Genomic DNA, 27904 nt, shown 5'->3' with positions numbered 1-27904 from the left:
CAGCAGAGAGGTCAAACAAAAATTAGGAGAGGGTGAAATATTCGTTTTACAGCACCTAATCCAAATAACTATTAAAATTGTTATTTCAGCTATTGTTCTATTTTCTGACCATTTTGAGGGGATTTTGTGTGAAGGCTTTGCAAAGTACAGCCAATAAAAAATGTGGAAGAATGCCTCAAGATATAAAATGCTATGCACTTCCACATAAGAAGAAACACCGGGTCATTAATGTGATTAGGGTTTTAAATGCTCGTGTTTTCCTCTCTCCATCCATGTGTCCATGTTTTCTTTTAGTGCAAGACAAATGAAAAACTGGTGAGTGCGCAAGAATTGTCGCGTGTGACTTTCCGTAGCGCCACGCGGAGCAGGTGGGGAGGTGCAACGCAAAGGCAAAGAGGTCAAGAGGAGGGGAGGAGAAAACCACGTGTGATCGGCACTATGTACAGCACTGTCCTTCCTCTGTAGGCTTGTTTTTGTAAGCTTGTACCCCTCGTATGTCGCCAGCTAGCTCGTGACAGCCAGAGAAGAAGCTGTAGTTTGCCTTTGTTTATTTGCGTTTCATTTACAGAGACACACAAATATTCGAGCAAAGCTGCTGGGGGATTTCTGTCACAGAAACACACTGACTGCCGACCATGGTGAGCAAGACAGATGACATCCCGGCGTCAGTGCCTAACTGCAATCCGGCAGATCCCGCGGATGGAGCCCAGGATGGTAAAGGAGCAGGAAAGGCACCTCTAAAAGAGTCCTGTGGTTGTGGTAAGTCCGCTGCAGACACCACTGCTCTCATCGTGCATGCAGAATCAACATACATACAGCATGACTGAATGTCTGCTTTACTGAAGCTGTGCAGCATGCACCAAATGTGGTGACTTTCACCTCCATGCTGCGCTGTGTGACTTAAAGGTCCTCAGACCGAGCGTAGTGCTGCTGCTTTACCCCTCCATCTCTGGAAGTTTGAAGGTTCCACCTTGCACCCACCTGCTAACCAACTGTCCGGTGTTAATGCTTTTTTTCACTCGACTGGGACCGCTGCTATATTCACAGCTGGCTCGGACTTCTGCCTGACACTGCAAGCTGCTCAGGCTAACCTAAACACATTGGCCGGTAATGCTAGCATTATCTTTAGCGTGTCCCATTCAGCGTGAAGCTAGTTAGCGCTCCGGTTAGCTAGTTAGCTAACTAGCACACAGGCGCTCCTGTCGCTGTCAAAGCTGTCTCGTGCCTTAAAACCAAACGTGATCACGGGGAGCTATGGTTTTTCGAGTAAAGCACGGGGCGCCTGTGTAGCGCCTGTTTGTTCAGAGCACATAAAGCAGCAGTAGCTGCCGTAGCACAAACTCGCGCTGACGCACATGTTCGGTAACTGAAGGTCACCTTCAGTGGCGCTTCACACTGCTTACACGAACACGGGGGGGGTCGCGCACATGCCTTCATTTTTACTGGGGGTGGTATGTGTATCACACAGCTTGTGTAGCAGACATGTTCGTCGTTACCGAGCTATAAAAAAAATACGCGTGAGGTGGCTGAATCGCGAGGTGGTCGGTGTTAGTCCTCTAACCGGCCCCATCTTCACCCCCCCCCCGTCCTGATTAGGTCGAGCGTTCCTCCTCGACCGGGAAGCGGAAGCTGGTTATAGCCGATAAGTCATGATGGTGGTGTGCGCACGGTGAGGGGGAAGGTTACTCTAATAATACGCGAGCTGGTGAGTAAAAGCTGTCAGGTGAAGGTTGTTTGGGAGCAGCGGCGGAGTGCTGTGGGTGCAGGCGGGGTTAGATTTAATGCAAGGGCTGTCACCTGGTGAAGTTTGACTCCCACAGCTCTGAAGTTCATTGCAGCCTGCCCGGACCTTGAAATGTCTCATTGCACAGTATCTGATTCCTCCAGCTGTCCGGAGTGAACCTTTGTCGGTTCGATGATGAAGAGCTGTGGTTTTGTGTGTGTGTCACTCATTATAAAATCCCACATGGAACTGCATTTCAGACGTAAACAGTGTATTAAACCATAGTTTTGAGTCATTGGGAGGGATGGGATTAGAAATGAGTTGTGGTTTTTCAGCTTGATGTTAGAGAGGCAAGAAGCTGAGATGATTTTGACATGTGCGGAGGAAGAGGAATGGATGTTAAAGATTGAGCTGCCAGGCATCCTCTCGTGTAATTAAAGCTTTCCTATTTCCAGTCGTTTAGTGTTTATTGGAGCCTGGGTGTCACATGGGCTTCATGAACATAGCAGTACAGCTCCAAGCTTTCTCCCTTCTTGGGGAAGTTGTGTCAGCACATATCTGTACTGTTGGCAGCACGTGTTGCAGAGTAGCATCACAGCTGATGGCACATGGACTTTTAGTCCAGCTGTATTTTAAGCTTGTGATTTTCTTCTTTCCAGTATAACTGTAGCAGTTTCATATGTTTGTAGATGTTCTTGGAAAGCTATATCTGCTTCAGCCCCAGAAATCCAGCATTAACCAAGCAGTGTGACTTCACATGTCAGCACTTGAAGCATTTTTAATTTAAAATTACATTTTACATCCCAAACCACTCATGGACTAATCAAGAATCAATAGCAAATGTAATCACTGGGCAATGGTGACGAGGTTGATGCGTCTCAGTGAGTAGTTGTAACTAGACATACTAACAGCACGTGGCTGAGCAGACAGGTCGAGGTGAGGGTCACTCTGTGGCTTTAAGGAGCTTAATGCTCCTGTGGGTGGAAGAGTGCCCTTGCTAATCCCAGCAATCACTGACACCCTGCCTCGATTGCTCATCTCTCTTGGCATCTTCCACACCTCTGCTGTTTGTCTCGTTGTCTTTGTAGTTTGTGGCTCAGAGTTGAATGGATTTATTTATTTTTTGTCTCTACGGATATGTATATGTATAATTTCATTTAAAAAAAACAGACATTTATTGGAGCTATGGCAGAAATATGTCATTGTTTGCCGGAAGGATTTTGATTTCAGTGATCGTGTTATGGGTTGGACTCATGTATCCTGTTTGTGACTCAAGTTGCCCCCTCTCAAGCCTGCACCACAAAAAAAAGTCTCTAGCATCATTCAATGCTCGGGGAACAAATTACAACAACGGAGAATCTGCTGGCAGACTTTTAGATTTCAGTCTTTGTGTGGCCGTCCACCAGAAGGATGCCACCTTGTGGTCCATCAAACTCGATTACAGAGGGGCCTTGTGTGCTAGGTGGTGTTTTCGGTGTTGACAGGCTGGTTAATGTTGCCATGGTGATGGTGTCAAGGGCTGCGGAGTGGCTAGATGGCTGCTTGGCTGGCTTTATTGTTTATCAGCAGAAGTAGGCTAATGGAGTAAACAAGAGAGTGCAGTTCAGCACTGAGCTTTAAGTTTGAATCATTTTCAGTTTGATCTTCAGTTGTTTGTTAGTATTTGAATGTATCTAATAATTTTTTTTTCTTTAAAAAAACAAAAAAAACAAATCAAAATCCTTGATCTTCATTCCTTACCGAGGACTTGGGCGTTGTACCAGTCTGAGCATTTGCTACAGTGCTTAATGGCCGCTCCTATACATGGTTTTTAATCACTGCTTTTAATTATTTGACTCTGATTAGAGCGGTTTGATTGTTCCACTGAAACGTGCCTTTCAATTACTGGTCAAGTTAGCACTGTCTAATTAGATGTGATGATACTTAATGCCAAAAGAGAAATCACAGCATTTATTTTAGGTAAACAGATATGTTTAGAGGTTTATTATAAAGTAACACATCATTACACTGTAAAACTCATATTTTGTCATATATTTCTCCACAAATAGAGCACGAATTTACAGTTTAGCTGATGAAGTAATACTAAAAGAATTAGAAGTGTCTGATTTCAGCCAGTGAATGAGACATTTTATCATACTTGTATTAAATTAAGTAGTCATTCTCAAGGATTTCTGGCAGACTTTCTGATGTACACCCTGAGTGGAAAATTGACCCACTTCATTAGGTACTTCTCCTGCATTTGGGAATCTATGCACTTATAACCAGGTAGTGCATCTCTATTTTCTACACTGAAGTAAAGCAGCATGCAACATTTCCTCTTCACTGTTTTAACATTGCTTCTCCCGCCTCCTTTTGCCTCATTACCTACTTTCTGATGAACTTTAATCCCTCTACTGTAGAGAATAGGTCTGTTTTGCAATGCTTTGTCCACTGGAAAACCTCATCATTAGTCTTATCACTTATAGTGCTTTGTACTGTTGGGTTTCTGCGATGATGAATCTGATATCTACAGACTTAATCTAGCCAATTGCACGCCAACTCCCCTCTTTGTTTCTTATGAATTAATCAAAACGAAATGATCAGAGACAGCCGTTAATGTCTGTAGATCTTCTTTTGGTTAATGAAACATTAGAAAATCTGTAAAGTGCCTCTTATCACAGTCTCTCAGCTTCAGGATCCAGAGATAACCTCTTCAAGTGACTTGTTTTGTATCACTAACCATTTATTACCTGAAGATATTTAATTAAATTTAATTTAAAATGAGGCCGCAAATCAAATTTTAAGAAGCTGGACTTAAGAAGTGCAGTATTGGCCTAATACTTCGTGTTATTTCCTTCCTATCTGGTCTGTAATATTTCAGAAGTTAGTCATCATCATGTCACTTGTGTGAGCCAAAATAGAGCTCAACTCGGAGATGAAATGTTTCTGCATAGATCCCTCATTCTTTCCGACATTGTTGGCCCGCATGCGCACTCGCCCTGAAGCAGTTATGTTTGTTATTCAGAGCGTGGCCTGTTGTTCCTCTCCCATGCGCTTCTTCCACCTCTCCCCCACCGTCTCACTGCGTTCATTCTCCACCCGGGGTCGCGGTCCAGGTCCAGCCCCTCCCCTCCCTCTGGCCCCTTCTCTCCGAGTAACCCTGACATCGCGTTACCCTTGACAGGCAGCAAGGACGCGCTGGCTGGCAGCAGTTGTAGGTCAGTGAGAGAAAACATTTGCCTGATGTCCTTGCAGTGGGCCCCTGTTCCTTTGAATTAATTTAGCTCATTTTTATTCATGTCATTTTCCTCTCACCTTAACTGTTACTCAAGAAAATAATATCCATCCGTCGTCTGTATAATGAGAGGAGCTGTCAGACTTTTCTCAGCTGGCCTATTTTACAGAGAATTTACAGAGAATAATTTTGGTGGCTCTGATTTCTATAAAAAGGTAAAGCAACTGCTGGATTATTTGTCACAGTGCTGGTATAAGCAGATATCCATGTAAGTGACCCATAATTCCCTCTCGTGAATGGTGAAATCCTCCCTCGAGGCCTCCTGGCTGAGTTCCCTGCAGTGTTGCAACGGTGTAGGTTTCAGCAGGTCACTGCTGGAAACCAAGCGTTTTCTTTTCTAGACGAAGCTGGTTACTTATTGTCAAATTTCAGATAAATCATTAGTGACTCAAGTCAGTTATGATTGTCAGCATGGTCTTTTCAGTACTGTTGATGTTTGAATAAAAAGAGAGATCTGAGTGTTGAGAAGATCCCTCACGTTAATCCTCTAGTCTTTGTCGACTTCAGGGAAGCAAAACCACAGCATTGTCATGGTATAGCTGAGCTTTGTTGGCTTTGCTCAACCGTAAATAAATATTTTATAAGGATATCGGTAAGATCATCTGGGCCTGGAGGATTGCCTTCCTTATTTGTGACCTGGCTGCTTATGTGGAAGAAAAGTGAGTTAGTGTTGACATGATGGCTGAGTCACTGATGGCAGCCAAAGAGGTGCATTGTCTAAATTATGCTGTAAACAAATAAATTATAGCATAAACGCAGTGTTACCCAGCAAATGGCCTCGAGGCTTTGACAGGAACGCTCCTGTATGTGGTGCAGTTGACACAATAACTACATAGTGTGGTGGTTAACGCATTCACTTGACAAGTGAAGGGTCACTGTTTTAATTCCAGCTGGAATTCGGATGCGAAGGGCCACAGTGTTGAACCCTTGTGACAAGGTAGGACCCAGCAGTAGCTTTATTATTATTATTATTATTATTATTATTATTATTATTATTATTATTATTATTATTATTGATGTGGAAGAAAGGGCAAATACACGTCTTTGTTTCATTTGAATATACTTATCCAGTTTACACAGTTTAGCATCACCAGACAGCTGTAGTACCATATGTCTGTAACTACATATAAATTCCTGTGTCATGCTGTTTGGCAAGGTGAGCTCACTTGGAGAGTGCATAACAATTGTCCCTTTGTCCTTTCAGTGTTAGCAGAATTAGCCTGTAGTGTAGTCTGTGGTGGCATTTTAGCATGTTAGCTTGATTGAGATTGTTACTGGAACAAAACAATAACCAGAAAGGCTAGATTATGTTTTAGTGATTTTTTTTTTTTTTTTTTTTTTTTTTTTTTTTTTCAGAAGGTTGAGTTATTAAGTCAAACTTCTTCACTTGAAATGTTGACTTATGATGGAAAATATTTTTCCCCCTTTCATTAGTGGAAACAAGACTCTAACAGTTCTGAAACCGAGACAGTGCTTCTGTCCAGCCTCCTCATGACTATTGAAAAGATTGGAACTGGTTTTTATAAGTTCCCAAACAGGAAAAACACAGTTTTCAATTACTCATAAGAAATTCAAAGGAAGAATGTGCTAATACTCAGTGTGCTTACGGCTGCATTTTGTCACCAGTACGCCAAATGTCACTTTTTGGGTTACAACATTTATTTTACAATATTTTCTAATTAAGATCACACTTGTATTAAAGTGGAAAATTCAGAAAGCGATGATCAACTTTTTTTTTGTTCTTTTTTTTGTAAATGGTTTATCCAACTAACAATTGAGTTCAATTCAATTTTTTTTTTTCTATAACAGTAGTTGCTTTGAGGACATTTATATTTTAAGGGGCATAATACAGACACAACACCAACAATCAGGCAAAGCCCTGTGAGCAAGCACTTGGTGACAGTGGGAAAGAAAAACTCCATTTGAACAGGAAGAAACCTCCAGCAGAATCAGCCTCAGGGAGGGGCAGACGCAGGTTGAGGGTGAGAGGAGAACAACAAGTTAATAAATTGTCGTTTCTGACAAAGGGAGTTGGTTGTGTTATTTTAAATAAAGCCTTAAGTAGTTGAATATTTTATTAGTAGATATGTCTTGTGACTTAACATAAAGCTTGATCTATGCACTTTTTTTCATTAAAGGGCACAGTGCAGATACAGCCATGGTAAATGGTGACAGGGCTCATGAGCATACGGAGGAGACGGACTCAAAGCAGGATGGGAATGGCGAGGCAGACGGAGGGGAGGAGTCTAACGAACAGGAAGTGATAGTGATCCAGGACACAGGCTTCACTGTAAAGATCCAGGCTCCGGGGACAGAGCCATTTGACCTGCAGGTGAGGATAAGCTGCAGTTCTTTAAGAAAACTACAGGACTTTCAAGTCATGTCTGTGATGATGTAGTTTGTAACATGAACTAAATGTTGCTGCTCCTCCTCATTTCTGTGTCACTTCATTTCTTTAATTTCTTCCCCAACATCAGGTCTCCCCCCAGGAGATGGTGCAGGAAATCCACCAGGTTTTGATGGACCGTGAGGACACCTGCCACCGCACCTGCTTCTCTCTGCAGCTGGATGGAAATGTGCTGGACAACTTTGCCGAGCTCAAGTCTATCGAGGGTCTGCAGGAGGGATCGGTGCTCAAAGTGGTGGAAGGTAAGATTCTGAAGCACCAGGGCTTGTCGTGCAAAGTTTGGACGGACTTCCTGAGAGCTGTTGTCCATTTACTTAGAAGGGCACTACATTCATGGCTATCTGTTTAAGAGAGAATCATGATGACCAAGCACTTTGGTGACGGTGGGAAGGAAAAACTAACAGGAAGAAACCTCCAGGAGAACCAGGTGGAACTCACAGTATTGGCAGGTGCAGCCTGATCCTGAAACCGTTTTATATACAAATATGTTGGTTGTCATGTTGCGGCATTATACACGTGGGTCTGCTAAGGGTTCGACTTATGTAATGGAAAAGGTGTTTCTAAAATCGGTAATCGCATTCAATTCTAATCATCATATCCATCCATACATACATATTGTCACACTTGTCAGGGGTCCGGCTAAATACAAGACGTTAACATAAAGCTAGCGTTAAATGACCCAGAGTGACGCTCAGGCCAATGTTTGAGTTTTGCAGTTAACAAAAGTAGAGATGAACATGCTCCTATTAGTGTTTAAACTCAGCCTCAAAAGCCAAACTGAAGTATTCCCCGTCAGTGACGCTGTATCTGAGGAATATGTTTCAGAGTGTGTCTGTTACCTATGCTGAAGCAGTGCAAAAATAGTCGACTTGATGATAATGTACAGAACTGGCTGGCAGGAGGCTACTTGTGTGATCTTTGCAGACACAAGTGAAATTCTTCTGTGGGGTGTGTTCTGGGCTGGTATTCCTTAAGTTATTGGAAAAGACACTTGTGCTGATATGAGCGAAAATGCTCTTGTGTTAACCACTTAATTTGGGGGACAAATTGATTTGTTGCTTAAAAACCAAAAAGTTGTGAGTAATGCAAAATTTTGAGTAGCCTCCAGCACTCATAATAGTTCAGTATACATGTTGCTTAGTTGGGTTTTAAACCACACTGTTTGTTTTGTTTCCCTCAGAGCCCTACACGGTGCGTGAAGCTCGAATCCATGTGCGTCACATCAGAGACCTGCTGAAGAGTCTGGACCCTTCTGACGCTTACAACGGAGTAGACTGCAACTCTCTCTCTTTCCTGAGCATCTTCACTGATGGAGATCTTGGAGGTATGACACTAAGGATCAACAGTTTCTTTAAAGACTGTGATTCCTGCTTACAGAGCTGGACCTTGTGTAGTTTAGTTGGATTTTGAGCACATTTGAGACAAACTCTTAAATTATTGATAAACCTTGTATTACACTGTTTTGAAGCGTGTGAGCGTAACAAAGAGCACGCGAGCTGAAATGCCCGTTTCTGAGATGGAATAAAATATGGAGACAAAATGAAGTTGAGGGCAGACCAGCAAGTTGGTGCACGGGTTAAAATCACACAAGGCAAACACGTTTACCATGAATATGACCTAAAACTCTTTTCAATCCTATCACCTTGCTGGTTTTCTGTCATTCAGACAAGTTGGGTTTATTTTTCTGGGAGCCTTAATGAAAGAGACACTCTCTTGCGAAGTATTTGCACTGAGAGACAGACATGCGGTTTTCTTCTCTCAGTGATGGATTTTAAAACCTACTTTGCAGTCGGGAGATAAATGAATGACTGTTGTTGGCATTAGGAGGTTTCCCCCCTGCTTCTCAGTGAAATCGCCTTTTAAACTGCTTGTATATTATTCATACGTAAGAGCTGAGGATTAAATTGTTTCAGGGGATTTTTAAGAAGGGAGTAAAATGTTTCCCAGCTCTGGAATTTTCACCATGCACTGCTGCAGCCTTTGCAGTAATCGAACAGCATGCAGCTTAGAAATGAAAAGCAGAAAATCTAAGACTCCCTTCTCAGTCAATGTGTTTGTTCAGACATGTCAAACTTGATCTTAAGTGGGTTGGACGAGTGAAAGTTCCCTTTCTCTCAGTCTAAAGAAGTTTTACTACACATTTAATCTCAAAGATGTGAGGAAAAGGTTAGGGTTTTCTGCATAATGAAGAAATGCTGCTGCAGTAAATGAAAGAAACCTGTCAGCGTGACAGAAAAAGTTCCCGTAGCCGTCCATTGGGATTGAGTCTTTGCCGAGCCGATTCTGAACCCTGAGCCTTATGTTTTACACCCTTGTGTTAAGCGATCAACAGATGGTTTTAAGAGTGACTGAATAAGGTTTGTGTTCACATTAGTCCTGTGTGTGTGCATGCATGCTGTTTTATTCAATAGAAATCCACCAATTTTCCTTTCTTGCTTCTTCCTTTGCTTATAGAAACTGGAAAGCGGAAGAAAAAGGGCAGCGAGATGGAGCAGATAGACTGCACCCCTCCAGAGCACATCCTGCCCGGCAGTAAAGAGCGCCCCCTTGTGCCCCTCCAGCCACAGAATAAGGACTGGAAGGTGAGGAAGGCATTTAGGGACTTAAACGGGGGAAGTAAGTTTGGCTTTTAAACTTGAGATTCATCCTCTTATTTTACGTGCTCCACAGCCCATGCAGTGCCTGAAGGTCTTGACCATGAGCGGGTGGAACCCTCCACCTGGAAACAGGAAGATGCACGGCGACCTCATGTACCTGTACATTGTGACTGTGGAGGAGCGCCATGTCAGCGTCACTGCCTCAACACGCGGCTTCTACCTCAACCAGTCAGTTGATGTTTGGGCCTGGTGTCTCCTTACAAGCTCTGTGTTCTTACTGCAGCTGACTCTCTGCCGTTAAAGTGCAGTTTAAGCATTTGGCAGCACCGTTTCTGCAGCGTGTATTTATAATTCAAGATGCCATTAGGTGAAGACATTTGGCAGCAGTTAGTCTGCAATTAGGTGATGTAAGAAGCGATGCTGTGAGTCAGCTCATTATAGTTGGCACATTTTCTCCTGTAGTGTTTTTCCTTAAAATAGAACAGGAAATGTTGATGCAGTTTGTTTAGGTGGACAGCCTGGAAACATGTTGCATTGTTAGGATGAAGATTTTTTTTTTTTTTTCTTTTTGTATGTTTTCTTTTTTTTTCCCCTTCCAGCTGTTTTCTCAGTCATAAGCTTGCTTTCATGTATTAGTGCTTTGTAGTGTGGCGGGGATATTTAACAGCAAGTTTGTTTCTTTTTCGTATTTTTATATAGATGCTTTTTCTCCATTTAGCAGGCTGCAGATGATGAACTCGGCTATATTAGTGTGAACCATGATGATAATGTGCTTGTGTGCTTTTCAGGTCTACTACCTACACCTTCAACCCCAAACCAGCTAATCCCAGCTTCTTGAGCCACTCTCTAGTTGAGCTGCTGAGCCAGATCAGCCCTGCCTTCAAGAAGAACTTCACCGCCCTGCAAAAGAAAAGGTGAAAACATTTCATTCTTTTACTTACCGTATTTTCCGGACTACAAAGCGCACCCGGATATTAGCCGCACAAGCTAAGATCAGGGAAAAATCCTGTTTTCTACATACATTAGCCGCACCTGACTAAAAGCTGCAGGTGTTTCAATGTTGACTTATCATATGTAAGAGAATATGCACAAAGCGAATTGTCAGGAAAGAGATGGCTGTTTGGAGACACACCCCTTTTATTAATATTTTGAAAAACAAGTTATGGGTACATATTTGCATAACTTTTTAGGTATATGTACAAGTAGCGGTAATTACAAGTACGAAACATGTACTGTGCTTCATAAATGAGTAACAAATGTAGTACATAACAGTAACCTACAGCACACCAGAAAAATAGATTCAGACTACCTTTTAGGCTCAGGTGCAGTGACACGGCTTTAACAAGAAGAAAAGTCAGTCATTCACCACCATCTTCCTGCGCACTAAAACCACCAAAGTCCTCTTCTCCAGTGTCGGAAACGAACAGGCTCAGGATGGCTTCGTCATTCACTCTCCGCTTCTTTCCTTCGTTGTCACTTTCAAAACCAAAGAAATCCTCGTTGTCAGTGTCAGAGTCGAACACCCTCAGAAGGGCCGTGGCGGTGTCCTCCTCTCCATCATGCAGCAGTCCAGCCCTTCGATATCCGTTGGTGATCATGGATGTTTTCACACTTTTCCACACTGTCAGATTCCACTGGTGGAGTTGGGCATAACATTGTACGGCACTACGTTGCCTGGCGGACGGACATGTGACCAACATACCACTCTTGAACCCCGATACTATGTGTCTGATCACATACGCTTCCGCCAGGCAACGTAGTGCCGTACAACAGCGGAACAAACAAAACAAATCCTCTTACGATATCACAAAAATCATGGACAATCCATAGAAAAGCCGCACCTGACTAAAAGCCGCAGGGTTCAAAGCTTGTGCAAAAGTAGCGGCTTATAGCCCGACAATTACGGTAATTTGTTGTTCTCACTTGCCTTGATGCTGATTGTGAGCTGTTTTCTTTTTTTCTTTTTTTTTGTGCCCTCCAAAGGAACAAAAGTCATTTTTTTGACCTCTACTTACTTTGCACTTTTGTTCTTTCACATTCGGGGACAGCAGTTGAATATCTTATAACAAATGAGTCTTTGCAAATAAAAGTTGTATATCAAGACTGTGATTTTCATCAGTTATTAGTTTTAGGACCCTCTCACAGCAAGCGAAAAATGATATTTGCAGCTAAATTATGAACCATGGAAATTATGGTTTCTCTTTTACTGCTGCAGAGTCCAGAGACACCCGTTTGAGAGGATAGCCACGCCTTTCCAAGTATACAGCTGGACTGCTCCGCAAGTAGACCATGCAATGGACTGTGTTCGAGCTGAGGACGCATACACCTCCCGCCTGGGTTATGAGGAGCACATCCCTGGACAGGTCAAGGCGCTGAATCCAGCAGCAGATCATCAAGAGGAATGATTTCAAGTTTTTTCCAATATTAATTTTCTTGTTGTGCATCTAGACCAGAGATTGGAACGAAGAGCTGCAGACTACCAGAGAGCTGCCCCGGAAGAACCTGCCTGAGCGGCTGCTAAGGGAGAGGGCTATATTCAAGGTTTAAAGTCTTACTTTCTGCAGCTCTTTAATTAGCCACCTTGTTGCTTATGCTGATGCTAATTTAATGTGAAACCTTTTACTTTCTGCAGGTCCACAGTGACTTTGCGGCAGCTGCCACTCGAGGTGCCATGGCTGTAATTGATGGCAACGTAATGGCCATCAACCCTGGTGAAGAAACTCGGATGCAGATGTTCATCTGGAACAACATCTTTTTCAGTCTGGGCTTCGATGTGCGGGACCACTATCGTGAGCTGGGGGGCGATGCGGCCGCCCACGCAGCACCCACCAATGACTTGAACGGAGTACGAGCTTACAGCGGGGTGGATGTGGAAGGTCTTTACACTCTGGGAACTGTAGTGGTGGACTACAGAGGCTACCGTGTCACTGCCCAGTCCATCATCCCAGGTATCCTGGAGCGTGAGCAGGAGCAGAGCGTCATCTACGGCTCCATTGACTTTGGGAAGACTGTTGTGTCTCACGGCAAATACCTGGAACTGCTGGAAAAGACCAGTAGGCCACTAAAGGTAAGAAGCGTGACTGTGTGACAATAATAAAGCTGACTCGTGTCTACATACAGATACTGTGTATGTTTTATACGTTAAATTTTAGATCCAGCGGCACAGCGTGCTGAATGAGAAGAATGACACGGTGGAGCTGTGCTCCTCTGTCGAATGCAAAGGCATCATCGGGAATGACGGCAGACACTATATTCTCGACCTCCTTCGCACCTTCCCCCCTGACCTCAACTTCCTGCCTGTGGATGGAGTAGAGCTGTCTCCAGAGTGCCAGCGTCTAGGCTTCCCCCGCCAGCACCGCCATCGCCTGGCCTGTCTACGCCAAGAGCTCATCGAAGCCTTTGTTGAGCACAGGTTTGTGTTGTTGTTGTGCAGCAATAATGAGCTGTTTTCTAGAAACCTGTGCTGATTATATAGAAGTGACTTTGCTACTTTTTCTTGTCTTCCTCTTCAGATATCTCCTGTTCATGAAGATGGCAGCGTTACAGCTGATGCAGCATAAAGCCAACAGGGACTCTATCAAGACTGACACACCCGCCATCACAGAAACCTCAGAAACACTCGCAGAGAGCAAAGCCGACACGACCCAGACAGACACAGCACAGACCAATGCCACAGATTCCTCTAAAGCAACAGACATCTCCACAGATAGCACTAGCCAGACAGACAATGCTTCCACTGCTGCCTCACAAACAGGAACTGACAGCGAAGAGAACTCCTCGAAGCCCACAACAAACGGGCCTGTAGACCCCACAGCCACCCAGAACGGGGAATGCAAGGGCCCATTGGAGGGTAAGGAGCTTGAGGAAAGTATTCCAGGATTAGCTCAGGCCAAAGAGCTAGCGGAGACCTTAGTTGCCGAAGATGGATCTAGTATTGGTACGTTTAGAAACACCGCCGCGCCCACCCCCCCCAAAAATTGGGGCCAGGACAATACAGAGAGAGCTACTCTGGTGGATAACGGCTTAGAAAAAAGAAATGGATCAATAGAACTCTAAAATTACTGGATCATAGTGTTTTCTTTCCACCTGAGTAGCTGTCCCCGTTCAGTCCTCAGCCTGCAGCAGGGAATAGTGCCCCCCCCCCCCCCCCCCCCCCGGATTTGACCCAATAACTCCATAATCGGGTGCTGTGTTGATTAATCCAAAGGTGCTTTGAAATGCAGAAATAACCTTGTGGTGCGTGATTTGTGTAATCTGTGTGAGCCAATCATAGAGCGAGGGTTTGTGGTCCTGATCGAATGGTGGTGGGTGCTCTGCTGAGACCAGGGTGAAATAAACTGGACTGCTGTTGTGTATTGATGTGTGAACAGATAGTTTGAGGTGAAAGAACAGTTCAGATCAGAACTGATCTTTACACATTTTGACATGACCTGTCTGACGTAATCACGTTTAACATTTCTGTATTTTTATTTTTATTTTTTATTTTTTTGTCTTTGGTCCCAAACACAAACAGACCCCAAAAGCCGTGAAGTGGTCCTGAATGCCTGTAAGGCAGTGGGCTCCATCAGCGACACAGCTTTCGATATCCGCTTCAACCCTGATATCTTCTCCCCAGGTAACATGATGATTCCTATTATATGGGTTATTAGAAACAAATAGCTGGGAAGTCAGAAATGATCTTTTCCATGAACATTGTGTGAAGCTTTTAAGTTTTGGAAGTGGAAAACTAGAGTTGTGGAGACACTACCACATTTGATTCCCGATTACTTCAAAAGTGAATACAACAAAAAGCAATGATTGTGTTTGTGGTGTTGAACCAGGAGTACGGTTCCCTGAAGAGAGCGCAGACGACATCCAGAAGCAGAAGCAGCTACTCAAAGACGCAGCTGCCTTCCTGGTTTCCTGTCAGGTCCCAACACTGGTCAGTGACGCTTCTGCTCCCAAACATCCAGCTGAGTTGTCTTGGTGTGTGAAGAGTGTGGATTCAAATAGTTTTTGCCTTTTATTATAAGGACATCACGATCATGTTAAACTCCCCGATGAAGGCTTGTGTGTGGCTAAGGAAATGAAGGCCCAGGTAGTGTCTAACATGAAATGATTAAAGCATAATGTGTTCTGCTTAAACTATTCACCAACTCTGTTTTTGCTTTTCCGGTGTATAAAACCTTTGCAGCTGGGAGACTCTATGAGAGAGTCAAATTTAAGTTTTAATTGTAAACTACTTGGGGGGGAAAAAATTAAATTTCACGACTGCAGGGATCAGATTAGTAGGACCTCCTATATTTAGCTGCCATAGAAGATGTCACCACCTCGCACTACCCCAAAAGACTGCAAAACATCATCAGGACTGCTCTCAGTCCTGGTCATTGTATGAACTGTTACCCTTTGTCTGATGATAATTCAGAGCATGCGTTCAGATATGCTACTTCTGTTTTTGTGGAAATTTAAAGCATATTTATGGTATTTTATTAGTAGTTTTCTGCACTTAACTGTTTTTATATTGGACTTGTGCGCCTAATTTCATTGTTACAATGATAAGTCTGTTCGGTAAATGCTTGCACATCAAATTATCACGTAGGGTTGTCTGTGTCTGAGTTTAAAGCCATGTTTGTGTGTTTTCATAACCAGGTGAAGGACTGTTTGGACCACAGCGCTCTGCCCATGGATGGAGCTTCACTAACGGAGGCTTTGCACCAGAGAGGCATCAATGTTCGCTATTTGGGCACAGTCCTGGAGTTTATGGAGAAGACTCCTGCCAAAGCCCAGCTGGAGCACATCTATGTGAGTCTGATTCCTCAAATCTGACCAATAGAATCAGCACACAGTTTAAATTTAAAAAAATAAATAAAATTCTTCTTGTTTTTTTTTTTTTAGAGAATAGGAATAACTGAGCTGATCACCAGATGTGCAAAACATATATTCAAGACGTACCTCCAGGTTAGTTAAATTTAATGGTGCAACATTTTCTGCTCTCTTTTAAAGACATCAACGAGCTGTTGTTTATTTTCATCTGTGCTTTTTTTCCTGCAGGGTGTAGAGCTGTCTGCACTCTCTGCTGCTGTGAGCCATTTCCTAAACTGCTTCCTGAGCTCCTTCCCAGACGCCGTTGCCCACCTGCCTCCCGATGAACTGGTGTCACGCCGCAAAAACCGCAAACGTCGCAACAGGGTCCCCGGCGGTGGCGACAACACGGCGTGGGCCAGCCTGACACCGAGTGAACTGTGGAAGAACATTGCCTCTGAGGCCCAGAGCTATTATCACTTTACCCTACAGTGGTAAGGACCCCACCTGTTAAACTCAAACAAATGTAGAGACTTTGTATGTATTTCTAAATAAAACCTATTTACTCATTGCACAGTGAAAGTGTCGACCAAGTTGTGGAGAAATTCGGCCTCCAGAAAATCACTCTGCTCAGAGAAATTTCAGTCAAAACTGGCATACAGGTAACTCATTTACAATGTAGTGACTGCACCCTCACTTTACCGAATGGTCATCACATCCTTTCTTAGACTTGTGTTTTATTTGACTTTTAGATCCTGATAAAGGAGTATAACTTCGACAGCCGCCATAAGCCTGCCTTCACAGAAGAGGACATCCTGAACATTTTCCCTGTGGTGAAACATGTAAACCCCAAAGCCACAGATGCCTTCCACTTCTTCCAGAGTGGGCAGGCCAAAGTGCAGCAAGGTGACGTTTGCATGCTGTGTAAAAAAAAAAAGTTTTTTCAGAGCATTAACCCTTCTTCCTTTTGTACTAATATATCTAAATTAATCATTATACTGCCCTCAGGTTTCTTGAAGGAAGGATGTGAGCTGATCAACGAGGCTCTTAATCTCTTCAACAACGTGTACGGAGCCATGCACGTAGAGATCTGCTCCTGCCTGCGCCTGCTGGCGCGCCTTAATTACATCCTGGGAGATCACCCTGAGGTAGGCACAGATGTGCAATGCTTCCTTTTTTTTTTTAATATATATATATAAGCTCATGCTGATTTTTTTTTGTGGTGCTGAATGGCTCTTTTTGTTTTGTTTTTTTGTTTGTTTTTTATATTTATTTACCTGCAGGCTCTCAGCAATCAGCAAAAGGCTGTTCTGATGAGTGAAAGAGTCCTTGGCATCGAGCATCCCAACACAATTCAAGAATATGTAAGCTACCAGATGGAGGAGGAACTCATGTTTGTCATGTTGACCATGTTTAATATCCTTCTAAACTTGTTTGTTCCTTTCATTTGTCAGATGCACTTGGCCCTGTACTGCTTTGCCAACAACCAGCTTTCGACTGCCCTGAAGCTTCTGTACCGCGCTCGTTACCTCATGTTGTTGATTTGTGGGGAGGACCACCCTGAGATGGCTCTGCTGGACGTGAGTGCAGACTTCGCCTGCTGGCTTTAACGTTATTTCTCATAAGGTGGGGAAAAAGCAAAATTATTGAACTTTGTTCCTGACTTCCTCAGAGTAACATCGGGCTGGTGCTGCATGGAGTCATGGAGTACGATTTATCTCTGAGATTCCTGGAGAACGCTTTGACCATCAACACAAAGTACCATGGACCTCGGTCCCTCAAAGTAGCCCTCAGGTGGGTAGATTGATTTATTCATTCATATGCATTAGAATAAAAGTAGTAATGGCATGATGGTTTGTATTATAACTGCCTTATTGTTTTTCCAGTCATCATTTGGTTGCAAGAGTTTATGAGAGCAAGGCTGAGTTCCGCTCTGCACTGCAGCACGAGAAGGAGGGTTACACCATTTATAAGAACCAGGTATGCTCCACAGCAGTTCATACACTTTAACTTTACCAGTTGTGATGAAGCAGTTTTTTTTCTAATGTTTTTTTCCTCCTGTCAGATGGGCGAGGCCCATGAGAAGACCAAGGAGAGTTCTGAGTATCTGAAGTATCTCACGCAGCAGGCTGTAGCTCTGCAGAGAACCATGAATGAGATCTACAAAAATGGCTCTAACGCCAGCATTATGCCCCTTAAGGTAAATGTTCCAAGTCATTTTGTTTTTTTGTGCTTCCAGCTGATTATGTCCAAATGTTCAGTGCTGATGGCTTTTTTTCGTTCCCCCCTTTCCCCCCCCTCTGATTTTCTAGTTCACTGCACCCAGCATGGCCACCATCCTGGACCAGCTCAACATCATCAATGGCATCATCTTTATACCTCTCAGGTAGACGCATAAAGGAGCATTACTGCTCTTTGTTGCTTGTATATGGGTTGGTAATCTCACAACATGCAGGAAGTCAGTGGCTTCCTCAGACATTAAACTGTGGAACTGAATAAATGGGGAAATTATTTGGTTATTAGCGTAACCCTGGTTCTCCGAGAGTGTTAAGATTGCATTTCCAATCTTTGCTTTAGTTAGGATTTTATAGAAATTTCACTCTTTTGGGTCACTATACTCACTTCCTATATTTGAATTAATCCTTCCCAGAAAATGGCCATTAGAGTACTGTGCAAAAGTCTTGAGCTACCCCTGATTGCTTTGTATTTTGCTTCCAGGGTGTCACACTTTCTAGTATTATTTTTAAAGTAGTCTTGAGCCATAGTTCTCCAATTTTTCCACAAATGCTTTGACTTAGGATAATAAAGTGTTAAACTACACAGGCTGTGTGGATGTATGTGTGCCTATACAACCATAAATCCTGCAGACAGAAATCTGTGTGCCTGTTCTGATATTGGACCACATCCTTTCTAGTAAATAATGACTTATAATTTAATTTCGTTCCACCTCATGTAAACATGTGATGCAAATGACAATAAAGCTCCTTGAATCCTTGAGATGAAGGTGTGGTTAGTGTGTAGCTCTGGGAGCATGTCTGTGACTTGAATGGGGATAATTATAGGCTCAGGATTTCTTCTATCTTAGGGAGTTGTGTGTTGATTTTTCTTCTCTTTTTTTCAGCCCAAAGGATCTGGAGAACCTGAAGGCAGAGGTGCAGAGGCGGCAGCAGCTGCAGGAGCTGGGAAAGAGCGAGGAGCCTGCTGAGGACCGCTCACTGGAATTGGAAGACAAAATTCCCATCGATTAATATTGAGTAGTGGCCAACACAGCTATTTTCTGCTATGGGAGAGAAAGACGGGCTGTGATGGATGAGTCACAAAGCCTGTGGACCCGAAAGCCGAGCAGTCTAAATCAACATAAATAAATGAGAAAAATATAAATAAATAAAAAAGAGGGAGGGGAGGGGTCAGGGTAGTCCAGACACAGACTGATGAACTGTAGGAGAAAGGAATACTGAGCAGGAATTTCCTACAAAGTAGGGATAGAGGGGAGGAGAAAGTACAAACCATGTAAAACCACAGTACCGTGCAATCTGAAAATCCCGAGAACCTGGTGATGAAGCCCTAGAGCGTGTTGGCTGTGTTAGAATTACGATGAATATGAAACGAGGGTTTCAGCCGGGGGCGGGAGACCAAGAATGACCATGACATTTTATACCAGAGCCTTATCCACTCTACCATAATCCCCCCCACACACAAGCCATTCTTCTTCTCAGCTCAAACTTTCCACAGCACTGTTGGCCCAGGACCATATTCTGCCCCCGTCATTGCCTAAAGAGCCTCGAAGATCCTCGGGCAAGTAGCCACCGGCTCGTGGTGGATCCTACCCTGTCCTTGAACTCAGGGGTACTTTCTATTGTGCACTAAGACCAGAAAAGACCAGTTACTAAATTTGCCATTTTTCAAGTGGGGCTTCTGAATGTAAACTTCCCTTGTTAGTGGCTCATTGAGCCGCCTTGCAGCGAGCACCCATCATTCACACGTGTCCTCAATAATGAACTAATTTGATCTGTCATTTGTACTTGAGACATCCCGGGAGGGTGCATGCTGTATCCTCTGGTTCCCGTTTCTCCAGCGCAGTCACAAATTAGCGAGCTCACAACTAATCATTTAGGTTGATTTTATTTTTATTTTTTTAATTTCTTTTTATGGATTATTTTTGTAAAAGTGCACAGGGGGGGGGTAAGAAGGAATTTTATTGTCTGTTCATCATCAGTTAATTTAAAGCCATGTCTGTTTTATAGAAAATGTATAGAAATGGAAAAACGATGTATAAATCTCTATTAGACAAGTACTTGATTGATGTGTATGGGAAACACAGATTTGAACAAAAAGAAAACGTCCACCTTAAGCAGTAGATTTATCTCTATATATATGAGTTAGCTGTGTTCAAATATCTATTTTTGCACAGTGAAAGAATATGTGCATGTGTGTTTGTGTGTTTGACAGTGTGCGTCTTTGTGTAGTCTGACATCAAATCTGTTGGCCGGGGCTTTCCTCGCATAGTTTGAATAGAGGCTGAGAAAACATTGGCTTTCCAAATCTTTAATAATTCTGCACACGGTAAACTGGGTTCTTTTCTGGGCCCCAAAAATCCGCTGATATACTGAAATTGGTACTGAAATTAACCGCATCGCTTCTCGACATCGGCAGTGATGACAGACTTATCGTTGCTGGTTGTTTATTTTTATTTTTCTTCTCGTTATGTGATTTGTTATTTTCTTCATGTGTAACGGAGCCGAATCCCAGACAGGAGCGAGCAGTAAGCAGTTTTAGTTAACTTTCTTGTGCTGTGTGTCGACAGGTACACGGCGTCACCAAAATTAGGAGAGGGGGGCGTGGGGGGGGGAAAGGAAGGGCTGCCTCAGTGATGTACCAAAAAAGACTGATAAAGGCTTGTTTTTGCTGTAAACTTAATGTTTTCCCTCTCATGGAAAGATGTGAGTGATTAAAGCAATAGAGCGATGATGCTTTTTTTTTTAAAAAACATTTTTACTTGTTGGAAGTTTGCCTTCTTACTGTACTGGAAGAATGATGTATACAAAACGATGAAAGATGAGTTCTTCACACCAGGAGATGAGGTCACTACAGTGATTTCCAGATTGCTCCTGAACCAACAACAGCTGAGCATGTGCCTGTTCTCTATCCTGAATGGAAACCAGCAGGATGATGGCTTTAAAAAACAAAACAAAAGCTGACATAAGCCTTGTGATTATGTCTTCTGGTTTTCTTGTATTATTATTTTCTTCCCCACCTACTCTCCAAGTGGCATTCAGCAGTAATACAGACAGTGTCCATAAGGTGGCACTCTAACATTCTTCTGTATGTGAAGGACAAACGTTTGACCTACATGACAGGAAATGTCACGGTGCAAGTTCAGATATACACATGCTGTATTTGATTTAGAAAAGTATGCTCATGGACTTTAGAAACATGCATCTCTTCTAGCATAGCCAGATGTACTGGAAATGCATTAAACTGCATTACTGTAAACGTTACATGAGATTCTGATTAATTTTAAAATGCCAGTAAGTTTTTACATTTAGCAAGGATGTGACAACTTTAATTTTTAGCACATTTGTAGTTCTACCTGCTGTTAAACGTGTTGTAAAATGTTTGCAGCAGAACATTTAATGATCTGACGCTACGATAGTTTATGAAACTCCCTGAGAGACAGGAAAATGTCTACAGAGATGCTCTGCTGCCCTTTCAACACTTAGCTTTTTGCTTTAGTTGGAGACATCAGTCTGACTCTGCTGTAGGTTCTTTCCTGAATGCTGTAGATGTTTATTTGAGGTTATCTCCAGAAGAGGGGGGGGGCAAAGTGTAATAATATAAAACTATGAAGTGTATTCATTCACACATATTTTGCAGAACTTTGCATTTTTTGTTTTACATTCAAATTGCAAAGCAGATGATGAAGAATGAATGTTTACTTAAAGGACAAATACTCAAAGATTAAACACTGAACTTGCTCATATGGGCTCTGTGCAAAGTAGCTTTTTAAAGTTAAAAAGAGCTCATACTATCTTATAAAAAAAATAAGAGTGCTGTGAAAAGAAGAAAAAGGCAAATATCTATCCTAAAATATGCATTTCACTGCTCCTGGTCATACTGCAATACTGTCTTTGTGTGGCTGTTTGAGGGTTTTGTGTTCTCTCGCTGATGAAATCTCTTCTCCACAAAGACTTCTTAAGCCTAGTGTTTGAGTCTGCTTCCCCTGATGGTGTGTGGTATTTGTGTGTGTTGCTCTTTACAAAATCTAATTATTTTTTGGTCTGAGTATGCTTTTATATTAAAAATGGATTAAAATAAAACTAGTGAAAGATCTGTTCGGATTTTTTATCAACTTTTTTATATGTTTTTAATTTGTTTTATAACAAGTAGCCAGTGCAGATGTGAAAAAGTTTTCAAGGACTCGACGCAGTCCCATGGAAACACTAAGTACACCTAATGTATACATAGCTCTTTAGTGTGCTCACCCCAGTATTTCAATTAGGTTGAGGTCTGGACTTTGACTAGATCATTGCAACACCTTGATTCTTTTCTCTTGTTGCATGACACCAAGTGACGCTTCAGCTGTCATACAGATGGCCTCGCATTTGACTCTACAGACTACTTAGGTATTCAGAGAACTTCACGGCCAATTCAGTGACTGCAAGGTGCCCAGGTCCTGTAGCTCTGAAAAAAGCCCAAGTCATCAAACCACCACCGGCATGCTTGTTGAACTCATATGAGATGTTTGTGCTAAGTTGTGCTTGTCTTGTCTGTCCAAAGGACGTTCCCAAAGTTTTGTGGGTGTTCAGATGCAGCTTTGCAAAACTAAGGCATGTTGCCATCGTCTTTTTTAGAAAGAAGTCTTTCTTCTGGCAGCACAACACACACTTGTTCAGTCGTTTCTTAATTATGCACGAACTGCATTAACTTTCACATTTAACTTGCGAACTGACTTGCGAACAGCTCAGACTCTTGAGGCCCATAGAGTCTGAGCTGTAGGGTTCTTGATTTTTCTTTGAAGGCTCTAAGGTCTAACCTTGGAGTGAGTTTGCTGGGACCTCCACTACTGAGAAGATTTTGGCATTGTGTTAAAACACTACCAATACTTATGCCTTTATAGAGATGCTCAGTTAATCAAGTGCATTTGATTAGCAGCATCTGGCAGTGGCTACTCAATACTTAGCTTTGACAGAACTGCACGTATGGTCCTGTGGGGAAAAACCCTTTGTTGACTGTGTATCTGAGGAACATCAGTATCAGCTCTTGATCGGTATCGGTCTATTTGTAAATAACTGACAGACATGTGTCTCAGCTGGTACAAAAGAGGAACTAGTAACAACACCAAAAAGAAAAAAAATCAAATTTCAGCAGCTGCTGTCAGTCAAAGCAAAGGTTTTAAACATGGAACATATTTTCATACTCAGCAAGTTTTATAAGTAAAAAGATTATTTATAAAGCTTACTAAGATGGGGGGGGGGGGGGGGGGTAATAAAAAAGGAATTTACCTGAGAAATATCCTAGAATTGGCGTGTAAAGTACAAAAAATAATTAAATCACTAAATAAAAAAGTGCCCTTCTGTGAGTTTATTAAGTCTCTAAATCACTCATGACATTTAGGACAATTTCCTCTATTTAAAACATACTAATGAGAAGCCGCAATCTAAGAGTTAACAGGCAAATAAAATAACGACCAAGGGCGCGCGCGCTCCTGTGATGGCGTGAACGCGAATTCCAAGCGCGTACCCGGCCGAAGTCGAATGCGGTAGTGTACGAAAAAAAACAAGCGAGCGGAGCCGACAGGAGACAAGACGGCCACAGTTTACCTCCACATCATAAGACCAGGTTTTGGGAGCGGAAATTTCACGCCCTGCCGGGTCGTGTTGCCGTCGGAGACGTCTGAGGATACTCACGGCCAGTAACAATAGGGTAAGTCTGAGCAGTTTTCATTTATGAAGCCGGCGACGGTCGAAGGAATCCGTCGTTAGGTGGGGAAAATGACGATGTGGCTGCAGTCCGTGCACCTCCTTTCTGTGCCTCAAAATGGCGGATAGGCCGCTCTGGACTGGAGCAGCAGGTACCCTGTCAGTGGGAGTTTGTCCTTGTGTGCCGACAAACAGCACTTGAACACTGGCTGTCATTTAAGCCGTTATTATTTGCTGTTTTGGTTAAATGTACATACTTGAGCTGGAATACAAAGTGCGGTTTTGATTGAAGTTAAACGAGCGAGCTAACTTTCTGGAGCTAACTTGGCTAACATTAACTTTAGCTGAAGATAACCTGGAATAAGATAACGATAACGACTGGCGTTGTGGTCAGGTAAGCCGAAGTAGAGTAAGTTTGGAGAAGGTTTCAGTGATAAGGTATATCAGTGCCAATTGTGCTGCTTATGGAGTCCACCTTAAGTTAGTAATAAGTAATTAGCGTAGTTAGAAGTGCAGTAACTGTGCCTGTCAACCTAGTCTCTTAACCCCTGCAGCATGCTTGAATGCATTTCCAAGTAGAGGGTTATCCTTGGAAATGTTAGGCCTGTGTCTCGTTTAAACACCTGACCGCCCGCACCGTGTGGTTCTGTTGTCGTTAACCGGCGGTGCAGCCCCGGCGTTAGCATTTGGAAGCGGTTGTGAGTGACGTTCAGGCGTCGTGTGGTTTATTGTGCAGATATTATTGTGTTTCGACTTCAGTCAGCCCAGTTGCTCCCGTGACCTGTCACCGGGTGCGTTTCTCCCCTCTCTGGTCGCTGTCACACTGCTTGATGGATGCTCGGCTGAGGCAGCTCACATCATTGCTGTCACACTCGTGGGCTGCTTCACGCCGTGTGTTGTTGGCACGGTGTTTGAAAATCAGGGTGGAGCACGCAGGAGGAGGCGACGTGTTTGCATGTGTGCCTCGCTGTTTTCTGTGTCTCGTTGTATGAATTCAGAGTCTAGTGAAAACGGGGATGAATGCTAGTCTTTGCTCTGGCAGTCTCATGGGGGAGAGTACGTTGTCGCTACTTAGCGCGAACCTTGTTTTCAGATCGGATAAACCATTAATTTGAGCTAGGATCAGCCACGCCTGGTAAGTGTCCTGTCCTGATCCTGTGGGATGTTGATATTTATTTTAGAAAACGGCATTCAACACGTCTTACACTCCATGCAGGTGTTTGCGATTGTGTTGTAGGTTGTGACAGACTTAAGAGGACTCTCAATTGCAGCCATTTTGAGGAGCAATGCAGTTTTTGACAGTAGCGGTTGTTGGGACCTGTCACTTGTAATACTATTATGATATGCACACACTTATGTTAAACACTGATGCCAAATGCTGCAAATTGCTTTGGTCTTGTTGTGGGTCAAAGTTGGCCTGCTATTTGCTTGATCCGTTTCTAAATCTGCACAGTCCACACGAAGTTTAGTAATAATTTATGCAGTTTTCTTTCAATGTCAGAAAATGTAGCTATACAGACTGTCCATGATGTCAAAATAGTTCAAAGTTCAACTTTTAGTTTAAGAACAGCAGCTTTGTATTTGTATAAAATATACTGTGTGCTGAGCTGATTTTTACTTGACAATGCTTTTTTTCTTTTTCTTTTCTCGTCTGTGCTGAGTTTTTATCAGCAGTTGATTTGAATAAGTACATCTCTGTAGCCAGGCCCCATTCAGTACTGTCAGCACTGGAAACACAGCAGCACCAATTGCGTTTCACTGCAATGGGAAGCTTTAGAAATTACTTTTAGTCCATCAGCAAAACTGCAAAGAGTCACTGATGTTATGGGGTTGTCATCTAATAGTTGTGGAAAATGTGAAGATTTTTGTGAGAAAGGAGCAAATTGTGCCCCCCCCCCTTTTTTTTTTTTTTTTCTTTCTTCTTTTTCTGTCAGCAGAGAGTATTGAGACAGAGAGAGAGGCTGTTTGCCTTTGCTATAGTGGATGGCTTACAGTAGCATAGAGGTTCACCTCCCAGACAGCTTGCCCACTGCTAAGCTGACTGGTTATTAACCAATCTGCCAACAACAACTGCCAGCCATCCTACAAATGACTGTTTTCACACGTTGCCAGATATTCTGCTATACTTTACAGAAAGTATTTATGTTGTAGTGAGACTGTAAATAAGTTGTAGAGGCTGATGCTTTGATAGCAATCCACCATTTGTGTGATAGCCACCATAGTTGCTTGCAGAATTAACCTCTGCTCTATATTTATAGTCTTAATAATTTCAGCCAGTAGCTTGTTGGTGTGAGGTGAATTGCCTGGAGGGATTCATACATGGTTTATAACAAACCTCTTTGCTGTTGTATAAATGTAGCAGGCTAACCTGCCTCAATGGTGTTGCTCTCGCCTGCATGTCAAGCGTCTTATTGGCGTAACATTGATCTGTTGTCCTTTACAGCTTCCTCTCTGTTCAGTGTCTATCCCATTCTGTGGGTGTGGATGCTGGGGTGTGTGTGTGCTCTTCCAGAAGATAAAACAGCTGTTTGAGAGCAAGGAGTAGGTTTTTTTCTGTCTTGTGCACTACTTAAATATTTTTGTAGTCACACATTTGAAGCCATCTGTAGAGATCATGCTTCTCCTAATGAAATCTCCTCTATTAATCTCAGGAGAACTCTGCTATCTTACTACCCATGTAATTTAATAGGTTTAAGTGACTGCTACCAACCCAGTTAACTAAGACAAGCACCTCGTGGGTTGTAGCGGCTGCATGTTGGGAGCCGAGCCAGATGTTCCCCCAGTTGCAATATCAGTTTGTGGTAAAGGTCTTTAGATGGTCTCTGCCTGAGTGATTTATCAAGAACAGCCATTCACAGAAACTTAGCATTTGAGTGTTATTAGAGTGGAGAGGATATCTCCATTGTGTGTCATCAAGCTTGAGATTTCTTTAGTTATCTGATTTTGAAAAGCCTCTATTTAGTCTTGTCAGGAAGCAGTCATCTCCACAGCGTATTTCCTAATTTTATCACTTTGTATGTTAAATTAGCCAAAGTGTGTCGACATCTAAATTACTGCCTGTGTGATAAGCCTCTAATATGTGCACATTAGCCGTTAAATATATTATGTTTATTGCTCTGTTGAAACCCAAGTCTTGAAAACATCATATTATATCTGCTTCAGTAGCTAAATGTGTCAGCGTGTAAGTGTTCAGGTCATATGACAGCGTCGTTTTTGATTCTCTTTGCATGGTTATGAGATCTAAAATCACAGACCTGTTCAAAAGACTCCTATGCATAGGTGTACCTCCTCTTCAGTAAAGTAGTTTAGCCTGGTAGCCATTCCCCTTCTGTAATTCAGTGACTTTTGTCCCCCAGGTGTTGACCTGGATTTTTTATGTTTGGTCTGTGCTCTTGTATGATCAAGCTTTGCCAGCCTTCTCCAGCCAAACTTGACTGTTTCTGCTGTATTTTAACACTTCATTATTTCACATGATTCATAATAGTTCTTTTTGTTGTTATGTAAAACATGCAGTCTGTGATGTTGTTCCCAGGGCATGTGAGGTGGAGTCTAAGAGTAAATGAAGGTGCTCCACATTCCAGCTGTTTGAGATGTTTGCCTTTTAAAAAAAAAAAGAAAAAAAATGCTGTGGTATTTTTGTTTCTCTCTTTTGTTTCTCTCTCTTTTTTTTTTTTTTTAAAAGAATACATTTAAGGGGGCGGGGGGATGATGACGGCGACATAACGTCACAACCAGAGAGCTGTGAATCCAATGTAGCAGTGGGTTCGCGACCGTCAGCTTTGTCAGCATTGCTGCAATATTTTGTGACAAGTTACTAGAACACTATTTCACATGTGACTTTAGACTGTGGTATTTTTGTTTCTCTTCTCTGCATGCCATAGCAGCTTATTCCTTTGTTCAGACACCATGGGATGGGTAGTCAAAAATTTTTGTGCATACCTCGTCTTGTAATATTTGGCTGGCGGCATAAGGTTAAGTCATAGTGTTATGGTGACGTGTCAGGACTAGATATCTAATTAGTTTGGGGATTTGTCGTCGTCTACGTTGTTTTCTTTGAGTCTTTTTCTTTTCTTTTTTTTGTTGACATTTTTCCTCAGGTATTTTTAAACAATTGTTGCACATTTTAATTGTTTGGATTCAAATTATCAGTCAGGTGGCCCACTTTTTTTTTTTTTTTTTTTTTTAAAGTGTGTAGAGACCAGC

The 27904-nt window shown here is 42.7% G+C and overlaps 2 protein-coding genes across 6 annotated transcripts in view; both read left to right on the top strand.

The window, feature by feature from the left end:
* Positions 1-357: 357 nt before the first annotated feature.
* On the top strand, positions 358-20311 carry cluha (CLUH binding protein of NUMT mRNA a). 4 transcript variants are annotated; one of them, XM_026191817.2, is made up of 28 exons: positions 358-475; positions 569-759; positions 7136-7329; positions 7475-7646; positions 8585-8728; positions 9859-9986; positions 10075-10229; positions 10790-10915; positions 12217-12364; positions 12450-12542; positions 12634-13068; positions 13154-13413; positions 13514-13938; positions 14515-14616; positions 14822-14922; positions 15630-15782; positions 15876-15938; positions 16032-16276; positions 16360-16444; positions 16535-16688; positions 16791-16930; positions 17066-17146; positions 17237-17362; positions 17455-17576; positions 17669-17762; positions 17848-17982; positions 18095-18168; positions 18904-20311. In XM_026191817.2, exons 2-28 carry the CDS (start codon positions 636-638, stop codon positions 19028-19030), a joined length of 4206 nt encoding a protein of 1401 aa, XP_026047602.2. In that variant the 5' UTR covers positions 358-475; positions 569-635; the 3' UTR covers positions 19031-20311. The 4 variants fall into 4 exon arrangements, with proteins under 4 accessions (XP_026047602.2, XP_026047603.2, XP_080145109.1 ...); XM_026191818.2 differs by having other exon boundaries at positions 401-759; positions 13514-13851; XM_080288983.1 differs by having other exon boundaries at positions 401-759.
* A 3156-nt stretch (positions 20312-23467) lies between these two features.
* The window catches only part of LOC113035866 (lissencephaly-1 homolog), a 35516-nt gene continuing 31079 nt past the window's right edge, over positions 23468-27904 (top strand). Inside the window, exon 1 of one of the 2 annotated variants that reach the window (XM_026191670.2) lies at positions 23468-23705. The gene's annotated coding sequence lies outside the window, so the exon portion shown is untranslated. Of the gene's footprint in view, positions 23706-24633; positions 24837-27904 lie in introns of those variants that run through there. The other variant, XM_026191672.2, reaches the window with a different exon arrangement.

Source organism: Astatotilapia calliptera, chromosome 14, assembly GCF_964374335.1.
Source record: "Astatotilapia calliptera chromosome 14, fAstCal68.1, whole genome shotgun sequence".
Lineage (NCBI taxonomy): Eukaryota > Metazoa > Chordata > Actinopteri > Cichliformes > Cichlidae > Astatotilapia > Astatotilapia calliptera.
Note: the sequence above shows the minus strand (reverse complement) of the source record. Positions and strands in the feature narration are given on the sequence as shown.